General features: G+C 41.9%; 1 protein-coding gene across 7 annotated transcripts in view; it reads left to right on the top strand.

Moving 5' to 3' along the window:
- TENM2 (teneurin transmembrane protein 2) overlaps positions 1-12,330 on the top strand; it is a 1,159,540-nt gene that overhangs the window by 965,167 nt on the left and 182,043 nt on the right. For all 7 annotated transcript variants that reach the window (XM_046666360.1, XM_046666359.1, XM_046666362.1 and 4 more), the window contains one exon: positions 9,170-9,375. In XM_046666360.1, coding sequence (XP_046522316.1) covers positions 9,170-9,375 — 206 coding nt within the window. The remainder of the gene's footprint in view (positions 1-9,169; positions 9,376-12,330) is intronic.

Genomic DNA, 12,330 nt, shown 5'->3' with positions numbered 1-12,330 from the left:
CACTTCTCTCTGAGGTGCTGTACTGTCCAGAGGCAAAGGCTGCCTTCAGAATGTCAAGATAGACAATCATCCCACTTCATCTTTTCCTTTACCTCCTCGGAATTAGAACAAACCCAAATGAAGACTTCTTCCCAAACGTTTGCTTGATGAGGTCAGCGGGAAGCAGGACTTCCCATTCAAAAGGGCCAAGCATGCAAAAGAAGCTGGCCTGTTCCCCACAGCATTATTTGTCTCACTGCAGCTTGAGCTCCATCACTGCCAGCCTGTCTGTTTTAAGCCCCACCATTCTCGGTTTATAACTCAGCTGTAAACATTTATTTGTGCCTGGAGCACATTTCTTTCCTACCCTTTGAAAAAAAAAATCAGAATTTCCAGATGGTATGCAAGTTGGAAAAAAATGGCAAAGACTGTTATTCTGTTTAGAAACATGTTTTTCTACACTTCCCCTTTCAGCAAAAACTTCATAATGATTTTTACTAGTTGGCTTAATGCATGGAGCGGGGAGCCAGGTTAGCAGGGAGGTTGGTAATCCTTCCTCTGGCTGTTGTCAGCCTCTCAATGAACACAGCCCAGGGCTTCAAAATGATCTCTTCCCTACATGGGGCTTTTTCAAAGTCAGTGAAGTTCCCAGAAGGACGAGGGGTCACGATGTTTGAGCCAGCCATTACAAAACTGCATGTCTACTGGCAAATATGCCAACAGCCTGCTTACCGACACAACAGCTCCCTCATTTTCAAGGTCATGTTATTCTACCGTTGTTACAGATGGGTACCACTCAAGTGTCTCACTGGTGGATTTTAGCTTCTGATTGCCACCCACAACCTCATTCTAAGTTGCGTGCTTTCTGTTGTACACGGCATCATCATGGCTTGACATGAGTATTACCAATGAGATCCAGTTCCCCTCCCCACTGCATTTGCCCTTACTTGCATTGGCACGCTTCTCTTTCAGAGTTGGCTTGCACACTCAGAGGTTGGTCTCTGCTGTGCGCCTGGATACACACCTCTTTGAATCTCTTGTACATAACCCAGGGTCTGAAATGCAGTCAGTATAGTGGTTAGATACGTAGTTTTGGACACAGACATAGCTTTCTGTCCTCCACTACTTAAGAGCTGTGTGACCTTAAGCAACTCACTTTACGTCCATGGTCTTCTCATCTGAAAAACTGGAAAAAATCATACAGGTATCAGGAGATTACAAAGCAAGTAGTAACTACTCGATAAATTTGAGCTGCTATGTATAATACTAATAAATTAGACTACACATTAATGCAGAAGCATGTTCACCTGACGGTCACATGTATGAATATGTTCACACTCTTAGTGGCAAAGAGTTGGCCATTTTTACCTAAAGTGACAAATTGAGGTTTCAAAAGATATAAACGCCGCGTGTAGTCCCAAAAGCTGAAGGATTTTATAAAAATCATTCTTGCCATGTCATGTTGCCAATACCATCACAGAAGGAGTGAAGGCTTGGGATGGAAATCCATTCCTGAAGAATAGCTGGCCAACGGCAGGGTGAAGGCTGATGGGTTTCTGATGACTCAGATGAGGTGTAGTGTAAAGCAGTGAATCTAATGTCCTTAGGAGAATCTGTTCGCCTATCTCTTGGTTAAACAGAACCCTCAAATGGCTGTCCTGATTCCCAAATAAATGGAAACGAGGTGTAATGACTGAAGCAATATTCTGAATTCAACTTTATTTGCAATAGATAAAAATATGTGAGGCAGAATAATCTGCAAGGCAGATTTATGCCAAGGTGCCTCCGGAGTTCGGTTAAGTTTAGGAAGTATTAATATGAGGCTTCATTTGCCTGGTATGTCTATGAGTCCATTCCCTTTATCACTTGTTTGGGGAATAGTCTCGCTGTTTCCATAAATGAATTATGGCAACATTTTCTGAAATGATTAGCTCCTAATGTGGCTATGGAAGGCTGTCATTTTGCTCAACATCAGTCTTATTTAACTGGTTGGAATTTTAGGTACATGTTTCTGAAATAGGCAATACCTTCACATTTACATGAGCAATCTTCCGTGGAGTTATAGAGGTGGACTATCCTGCAAAATTGATCATTAGAGTGTTGCCTCTCAAATCTCAGAAATCCCATCTATAAACTGGAGATGAACCAGCCAGAACCGTCATGTCTTAAGCATCTGCTTCTTAGGGTAAAATGATCATCATCTCCACTTTGCACTGTGCAGCTCGTGGATAGAAAGAAAAGTTTGACACGGAAGCTGCAGCTCTGGGATATGTGGGCTGGATGCCATCCTGCTTGGCGGGACACTGTGCTCAGTCATTACCCAGAACCCAGGAATGATGGCCAGACTTTCACAGAATAATTACAGAATGGCTGTTTAATTCCTCTTCTTCTGATGCAGCCAATTCAAGCCCAAACCAGGTCCATGGGACCCTGGACTGCAGGCTGCCTGGATAAGGAATAACGGGAATATGACATACACCCCAACTTTGATGTTGACTAAAGATTACCTAGCACTATAGTAGATGCTCAATAAATATTTGTTGCATGAAAGTATGAATGAATGACACACTCTACATTGCTTGGGACATTCATTATTCATTGTCACATAAAATCTGGCTGCTTTTCACTAACACAGGCTGCCCGGAGTTGCCCCCCTGTGAAGCAGCTAGAGTGCACAAGAACACCTGCAATTTGGAGTGGATGAGCTTGTGACTGTTTTCTCTGGCTGTAGCACCTTAATTCAAGGAGACGGGTCCCTCCCTGTCTGCAGACTCATTGTATATTGATTTTAGCTTCTCTGGAAAAGGACTGCCTGTTTCATTAAGGCCCACCCCACTCCTTGGTGCTCTGTAGTCAATTCTGCCTACACAAGGCAGCCTATATTTTAAATTAAACCATCACTAATTTACCTTCCAAATCTTAAATAAATCTCAGATAAAAACAGCTATTTTTAGGTAGCACAAGAGGATAGAAAGATACAGAAGTGCCCACAAGTCAGATACGACTATCATTTTTATAAAATCCTGGTTAATCCTCAGAAGCAACCCCATTATACAGTTGAGTAGACAGACTCAGAGAGAGGGAATGATTAGCCCAAAGGCACACAGCTAGTAGGTGTCTGAGCTGGGATTCAAACCCAGGGCTGACCAGCTCCACTGTGGAACGCTGCCTCGTGAGGGCCTCGGAACTTCTCAGTGTGAGGATACCCACCCTGGAGATAAAGGTAGAAACCTTCATTACTTTGTTTCCTTGCTGCCTGTCTCCCAAAGGCATCCTGTTGGGGCTGGCTGTGTTCGTAGGCCTGGAGCAGCTGGCGTGGCTGGGGGAACCAGTCTGTGGGACTGGGGTGCTAGCTTGGGCTGCTGCCCTCTTTGCCCTTAGAGAGCAGCACAGACCTTCACTCCTGGACACCAGCTCAGGGACTTGGCCTCCAGGGACAGTCACTGAGATGGTTCCCCATGCTGGCTGCGGCAATTTGCAAAAGCCGCCTTTCCTTTTTACCTCTTTTGAGGCAATATTTGCATAACTTTTTTTTCTGTTTTATTGTTTTTGAAATTACAGAAGTCATACACACTCATTTTACAGATTTTTTAAGATACATAGAAAAATTCTTTTTTTCTTTTGCTATAAAGAATGTTAGCATAACAAATGGCAAATTTGAATATCTCTAAATTAGAGATAGCATTGTATCAATGTTAATTTTCTGTTTTTGATAAATGTTCTGTGGTTCTGAAAAAGAATGTCCTTGTTTTTAGGAAAAACACATAGAAGTATTTAGAGGTAAAGGAGAAACCTGTCTGTAACTTACTCTCAATGTTTCAGAAAAAAAAAAAAATATATATATATATGTGTATATATGGAGAGAGAGAAAATGATAGAGCAAAAGGATATAAAATTTACAGAATCTGGGTGAAAGATATGCAGGAATTCTCTGTACCTTTTTTTGAAATTCTTCTGTCAATCTGAAATTATTTCACAATGCAAATCTTATATATATAGAAATATATACATATGGGGAGAAAGTGAAAACTGCCATTTGCAAAAGCATAATTCAGCTTCACATGTGGAGAATTCAGTTGGAAAGCAGTCACTAGCTTTTACTGATAACTTAAATGCATCGAGTTTGTCAGAAGTGAAGTCACCTTCACTTTCTGACAACCCCTCCTCCCTCCTGTGGACACCACACACACACACACACACACACACACACACACACACACACACACACACATGCACACATCCGTGGTAGCACATGCTTGGAGTTGACCCTCCTGGCTTGCTCTGTAGACCGCGGTAGACTGGAGTGGAAAGCCCCTTAAGATATCTTTGGATCCAAACCACTGCTATGTTGATAAGGACACGGAGACCTTGAGAGCTAGACCTCCTAAAACTAGCCAGCTGCTTGGTAGCAAGGATGGGAGTTCAACCAAATAGTTCCTTTATGCCCCTGTTCCTTCCATGAAAGGTGCAGGGTCATTAAGCATCCGGATTAGGACACATGACTTTTGGTTCTTAATCTAAGGACCTTTCCCCTGTATTCCAACTCCACTGATTTGTTTATTTACGAGATTTTACAGAAAACGTAAATTAAGAGTTTACTCATGATTTTTCAAAAGAATCCACAAGGAAGCTTCCTTTAAACGGTAAGTTTCTCCACAGAGCTTTCAAAATGTGACTTTATTTTTAAAAAACAAAAGTCATTTTATGTGCAGCTTTTCAAAGTCAATCTTCCTCCGGACACACATTTCGCCCAGTAGTCACAGAGGTTGTGTTAACATACCGCATCGGATGGGCAGGTAAAACCTGGCTCAGTTCCACAAGCACTTATAGATCGGCCCTCAGTGGCCAGGTGCAGACAGAGAGCACAGAGATGAATGCGCAGCTCTGCCTGACCTCAGACAGCACAGTGTCTAATAAGAGAAACTTGGGAAGGCAAGCAAGGTCAATTCTAGCACGCAACACCAGGTGCCGCAGTAAAGCGAAGTGTAAGAGCCATAGAAACTCAGAGAAAGAACCTGTTTATCTGGTGGAGGGGAAGGTGTATAAAGGAAAAGACAGCTTCAGGGGGAAGGTGGCCTGTGCCTTCATTTCAGTGCTACTCGATAAAGTAGACTAATAATAAAAAATCATTACTGGCTTCTAGAAGGTCCCGCCTAAACTTAGTAATGGCAACAGATGCTGACTTTCCGTTTTAAGCTTGTTCCAATAGTTAAGTCTGTTCCAGAAGAATTAGACTTTCCTCTCTGTTGATAGAGAGCTAGGCAAATATATACATATAAAGGTACATAACTATCACATATACACACAATTTTTTTCTTTTAGAAAATTCTTTACTCTGAAAAGAAAGCCAGATTCTTTCCTATATAGTTTTCCATCCTTTAATTTCATGCAATGTAACTAGATAGCATTTATTTTGCTCTTATTGTGCTCTAGGCACTGCTCTAAGCCCTTCTTTGTGTACTTCTGTTTGTTACTCCTACCTTATAACATAGTTACTATTATCATTCCCGTTTTAGCAAAAAAGAATAGAGGCCCAGAGAGGTTAAGCAAATCACTGGAAGTCACACAGCAAGGAAGAACCAGAGCCAGGATTTGAATGCAGTTCCGTCTCACTACAAAACCTGTACTTCATCACCCAGGTGCACTGCCTCCCTTAGTGGATGGCATGTGAAGGACAGGAGCATCTGAAACTCTAGGAGGAGTTGTGACTACTGAGAAGGCAGCCTGTACTCACTGGTAGTAGCAGCTCATTTACAGAAGTCAGTGTTCTGAATTTGGTGTCTAGTAAAAGAAGGGGGATCCTACTACTGTAAGAACCAAACCCCGTGGGGCCAGCCTGGTAGCATAGTGGTTAAGTTCCCATGCAACGTGGGGTTCGCAGGTTCGGATCCGGGGCACGAACCTACACACCACTCATCAAGCCATACTGTAGCAGCATCCCACATACAAAGTAAAGGAGGACTGGCAACAGATGTTATCTCAGGGCCAATCTTCCTCACCAAAACAAAGAAAAGAATGCAATCCCTTGAGTCTCCTTGTCTGAATTTCTCCAGAGCATCTGCTCTCTGGAAGCAGGCTCCCTTGCACATCCCTGCATCCTCACGCTGCCTGACATTATCAAAGTCTGTTTAGGTTTCAGCAGTAGATTACAGGGCTTGTGGATGCTGATTTCCTGCTTCTCTTTCATATCCTGTCATTAACCCAGCAACCCCTGAAAGCCCAGCAGACGTGAAGGAAAGCTCATCTTATTAAGTTTAGAGATGAATAATTTCTTTAAAATTCTTTTTTCTTTTTCTTTTCTTTTTTTTACATATTGGCACCTGAGCTAACATCTGTTGCCAATCTTCTTCTTTTCCTTTTTTTTCTTCTTCTCCTCAAACCGCCCCCCACCCAATACATAGTTGTATATTCTAGTTGTGGGTCCTTCTAGTTGTGGCATGTGGGACGCCACCTCAGCATGGCCTAATGAGTGGTGCCATGTCCGTGCCCAGGATCCAAACTGGTGAAACCCTGGGCCACCAAAGCAGTAAGCACGAACTTAACCACTCGGCCACAGGGCTGGCCCCTAAAATTCATTTTTATTTTTAATGCATTTCTTTAAGTTGTTGCCACACTATGATTGCTGGGGTTACTTTTGGTCTCTGTCAGAGGCCCCTAGACTCTTCCCTCCCAGGGGTCTTTTTAACTGCATCCCTTCCTTACTGGGTCCTTTTCACTATATCCCTTCCCCTAAAAGGCTTCAATTTGGGAGTCTGTCAAAAGCAGCATTTTGAAGTAAAAATTAGTTTCCAATTTATAGTAATCAGAGCTTCTGATCAACTTGTGATAACAAGTGTTTTCCCCCGAGACATGTCATTATTTCAGCAAAATAAACAACACTCTATTCAGTCTTAGAGCCTTACAGATAATAATATTTATGACAACTTATTTTTATTTAGTACTTACTTTGCGCCGAAAATTATTCAAAGAGCTTTGCACAGATTAACTCATCAAATTCTCGTAACAACCCTATGAAATGAATGATAATAGTGTCACAACTATACGGATGAAGGAGCTGAGGCACAAAGAATTGATATACTTGGTAAATATCAAAGCTAGGAATTGAACCAAGACACTGTCAGTCCAGAGTCTCTGCTCTTAGAAACTGTGCCCTGTTCCTCCTCTACAGAGAAACATTCCACGTCCATTAGACCTGCTAGCCAGCGGAAAAATGTTTGAGGAACAAACATCTGGTACTCATCTATAGATCTGAACCACTCAGGACTTGGATTTGTTTCTTTCCTTCTTAAAGATGTTATGTGATGGAAGCTTCTAAACTTCCCTTAGGAGTCCATTCCCTAGTTTTATCATTCTAGAGGTCAAGAGTTTCTCCTTAAGGTCCAAACCAGTGTTTCTCCTACTTTATTTTCAGCCCCTGTTGACTCTTTATTTGATCCACTATTGAGCTAAATAAAAATGAATCATCACCTCTCTTGTTAAAGAAAAAAGGTGACTCTGTGGTTTTCTTTTGTAATTTAGATATGGAAGACATTCAGAGAGCCAAAAGTGTCACCTCTCCATTTTACAGGTGGGGAAACTGGCCCCAAGGTCATTTATGAGTCTCATCTTAATGCAGTGGCTATAGAGTAACAGTCAGGGCTCCCGAGTCGGATGGCTTCACTTACCTTTCGTGCCAGTCTTCAGCAGTTTTATAACCTCTTCTCATCGTGCAAACCTTTTGCAATGTGTGGTGGGCAAACATAGATAAATGTTTTCAGAAGAGTTGTCCATTACAGAATGCAGAAGGGAGCTTGTTTTCCATCCTTTGTCCGTCAGACTGAAGAAGTTTTCAGATCCACAAGGCCATCAAAGTGATCAATTGGAAAATGAAAAGACTGTCGAGATAAAAATGTCTTCGATTGTTTTTGTATTTGGTTTCAATTGGTTTAGAAGGTCTCAAGAAGATAGGATATGGTGGTGGTTTTATGTGTTTTTTCAAGTTCAGAATCCATTTGAAGGAATCCCAAATGACTTATAAAACTAGGTTCCAACTAGATTTTATTCCCATTTTGAAGATGAAGAAAATGAGGCTCTGAGAGATCAATTAATTTGCTTTCCTTGGGCACTAGTAACACCCAGCTTTTCCTTAATTCTGTGTTCGCAAAGAAAACCACCCTCAGAAGTATAAGAGCCACTGGCTGCTTCATGGTTATTAAGAAAGCCTCTTTAAAAATAGGTATTTGTTAAACACCTATTATTAAAGTTCTGAAGGATGCTGAGTGTGGCATCTTTCAGAACTGCAACCAATGTTTTCAAGATAAACAATTTCAAATAATGCAACAGAGATGTGTTAATGTCACCATGAGAGAGCTATGGTTTCTGCACGGTTCTTAGATCCCTCCCTCTAACCCAAAGGGGTCACCCCAACGTTAGATCAGCCTGAGATCAAGTCCCCATTTTCTTTTGAGTTATTTTGTTTACCTTGTACTAATTTTTGTTCGCTGTTGCTTCTTGTTTTTAATTTATGGAAATAGAGTACAATGGACTTGTTTGTCACTGGAAAGAATAATTAAAGGCTGCAAGAATTAAATTTGGTGCCAAATTAGTATCACTATCCCCTCCCCTGCTGATAACTTTTACATACCAGTCACATTTGGAGTTGTTGGAAGCTTGACACGTACTTATCAGACTCCACCTTTTTTTTTTTTTTTTGAGGAAGATTAGCCCTGAGCTAACTACTGCCAACCTCCTCTTTTTGCTGAGGAAGATTGGCCCTGAGCTAACATCTGTGCCTATCTTCCTCTACTTTATATGTGGGACGCCTACCACAGCATGGCGTGCCAAGCGGTGCCATGTCCGCACCCAGGATCCAAACTGGCGAACCTTGGGCCGCTGAAGCGGAACATGAGCACTTAACCGCTCTGCCACGGGGCTGGCCCCAGACTCCACTTCTTATTGTATTTGATCAGTAAAGAGCCATCTCAGAAGTTTTAGAAAGCATTGTGCCAGTAATTCAGAGGCCCTGAGGTATGAGTTTACAGCTTTGTTATTTAAAACCTAAATGTTTTAAGCTCTGACTTAAAGAGAAATTTGCCTTGAGTTTAATCTTCATATATAGATTTTTAAAATCCTGGCATATAATTAAACAGAAATGTAGAGCGAATTAATGTATACAGATGTCACTGACTTGATGTCAATTCCTGTTTTCCAGTGCCCTGGTCATTGAAAAACAGCAGCATAGACAGTGGGGAAGCAGAAGTCGGTCGGCGTGTGACCCAAGAAGTCCCACCAGGCGTGTTTTGGAGGTCACAGATTCACATCAGTCAACCCCAGTTCTTAAAGTTCAACATCTCTCTTGGGAAGGATGCTCTCTTCGGTGTTTACATACGAAGGGGACTTCCACCATCTCATGCCCAGGTATGACTGTGCTCTAGAGAACCAGGAACTTACAGAAAAAATATCACTTCACACGCACTATGATAGCAACACTGTGGAAAAGAGTTTAACAGTTTTTCAAAAAATTAAACATAGAATTACCATACGACCCAGCAATTCCACTTCCAGGTATATACCCACAGAGAACTGAAAACATTATTTCTCATAAAAATAGATACACGAATGTTCACAGCAGCATTATTCGTAATAGCCAAAGAATGGAAACAACGCAAATGTTTATGAACTGATGAATGGATACAAAAAAGTGATAGATCCATATGATGACATATTATTCAAAGATAAACAGGAAGGAAGTATTGTTACGTGCTACAACAGGGACGAATCTTGAAAGTATTATACCACGTGAAAGAAGCCACGTACAAAGGCCATGTATTGTATGATTCCATTTATATTGTCCAGAATAGGCAAATCCATAGAGACAGAAAGGAAATTAGTGATTGCCAGGGGTAGGGGAGGAGGGAATTGGGACTGACTGCTAATAGGTATGAGGTTTCTTTTTGAGGTCATGTAAATGCTCTCAAATTAGATCGCTGTGATGATTGTACAACGCGGTGAATATACTAAAAACTGTTGAATTGCAAAATGGTGAAATTTATGGATGTGAGTTGTATCTCAAAAAAAGGCTACATCCCTACCTGATGAAGTCAGCTTTGCTAGACCTGGAGTTAATCCTTGGGTACTTGCTGTTCAGGTGTTCTCGTTATTGTATTAATTTGTTGAAATATCACTAGGAGCCATCCTCCTGCGTGTGAAAAGAGTGCTGTAACAGTAAGCAAAGTTTAGTGGCTGTTTCCCTGTGACTACCCTGTTCTTCCCCATGCTAAATTCCTCGGGACGTCTTTGGCACTGTGAAAGAGAGATTATTCCCAGCGTTGGGAATAAAGAGATTGGATGACTTTATGGATTTCATGGATTTTCCTCTCATCCCTTCTTTAATTTGTCCTGGCAGAGATTTTATTATACAGATCACTTGAGATAAATTAATACCCACCTAGCTTGAGTGTCTTTTCCAATAAGAATTGTTTATCCTGAGGAAAACCAAGTAGGGTTTTCCCACCTCATTTGCTTTCAAATCCAGCAAGCTCATAAAGATGTACGTTAGGAAAATAGACCAGTGGAGGGAAAACATCCTTAGCTGCCCATTATATCCAGTCAAAGCTGACTTTAAAATGTGTAGGAAAGGTATTCATCTAGAAAATTCAATTGGAAGAATTTAAAGCTTTAAACCCATTGACAAATGCAGAGCAGTCAGGCCCCCATTTCTTTGTCTGTAGCTCATGGCAGACATTGCTAATCGATGACTGAACTTTTTCCTCCCTAAATTCAGGGCGCAAATAGCTCCAACAGAACCCTCAGGGCAGCCACTACCAATTGACCAGTGTTGGCTGTCAAGATGAAACTTATTTGCAATCTCATCCTGACAGCCTGAAATGAGCAACACAAGAGACTAAATGGACTGTTTCTTTTTTGAGCAAGGGAGGGCTGTGCAGGTTTTTACTGCCATACACAGCGCATGCTATAGGGACCAATATGTAAAGTGGTAATCAATACATCCTCCATCCATCCATCCAGAAAAATATTTATTGGTCTAGGCACTGATTATCCAGAGATGAGTTAACATAGCCTCTGACCAAGCATAACTCCTGATACAAAAATCACATCTGCTCTTCAAAGAGATTCTCATCAAGAGAAAGAGAGGAATTCAACTGAGAGAAGTCCCTGAGGCGTTTCTGTAACTTCTGGCCAGACGGTAGGGTGCTGCTCTGGGAAGTTATGCAAATTGTTTGGCGGTCTCCTTGACCTTCAGGCTCCACTGATTCTGCTGTAGCATAATGAATGATTTGCAGTGGTGAAGGCTGCTTATTGGCGTTATTTGAGTGAGTCTGAACATGCTTCTGGGCACAGCTGAGCATAACTTTCCTCTCAGCCAGTTGGATGCAAGGAGCTTTGCTGGGGGAAAAACACTTCTCCACATAGTTCCAAAGCACTGTTATCCCCCTCCCCTTGCATGCGCTGAGCAACCAGAATCATGGAAAAGCCAACGATCATGGCAAGAAAAGTAGGCAACTCTCTGTGACTGAGTGATAGTGGACAGCAGGCAGAAACATAGTCTACCCAGTCTCCCTGCTGTTCTGACATTCAGGACCCAAACCCTCAATGACAATGTCTTTTCTTCTTTTGTGGCTACACCACGCTGTCCATCTCCTGCCAAGCCGGGGATTGTTCTAGCGATCGTCCTCTCAAAATAGCTCCACTCCAGGGACAGCCCCATCACATTTCAAGGGAAGGGAAATGAATAGGCATGGGCTGATGTGCACTCAGGGTTTTAGTTCAGCTGCCGCTTTGGGAGTTTAGTGTGTGCTGGAGGGTCAAGTAAGCGAGACACAGAGCACATGCTTGGAAATGCACAAGACAGGTACAATACACGGGCGCTTCTCAAAAAAAGAAAGAAAAAAACCCGACTCCCTACACATTCTCACATTCATTCCCTGTCATAACCTGCATTCATGTCCATTTGATGAGCTACATTTCCTCGAGGAGACGGTGCTCAGCTCCTCGCAGGGATAGGCGACTCACTCGCGTCTTGAACCATTATAGAATTTCTCATTTCTATTGGCATATCCTATCAAGGAACATAAGTTCTATAGGGATTGGCAGTCTAGCCAAGGTGACTCATTTGAGCTGGAGAGAGAGAAAGAGGAGTGGGAAGGGGAAGAATATGAAATTCTATTGGCTGTGTCGCATGAAATGGCTATGCTTAAATTTTATTGAGTATCATGCTCTGACCAAGAGCCTACAAGGTTTAGTATCCTTGTCCAAGGATATTAAATACAGAAAAGAATCCTTTCTTACCTGCTTAAATTTCCCAAGTATCACACTGTGTCCCAGTTGACTTTTTGAAAGTGGCTTTTTACA

The sequence above is a fragment of the Equus quagga genome, chromosome 7 (assembly GCF_021613505.1).
Source record: "Equus quagga isolate Etosha38 chromosome 7, UCLA_HA_Equagga_1.0, whole genome shotgun sequence".
In the NCBI taxonomy this organism is placed as follows: domain Eukaryota; kingdom Metazoa; phylum Chordata; class Mammalia; order Perissodactyla; family Equidae; genus Equus; species Equus quagga.
Note: the sequence above shows the minus strand (reverse complement) of the source record. Positions and strands in the feature narration are given on the sequence as shown.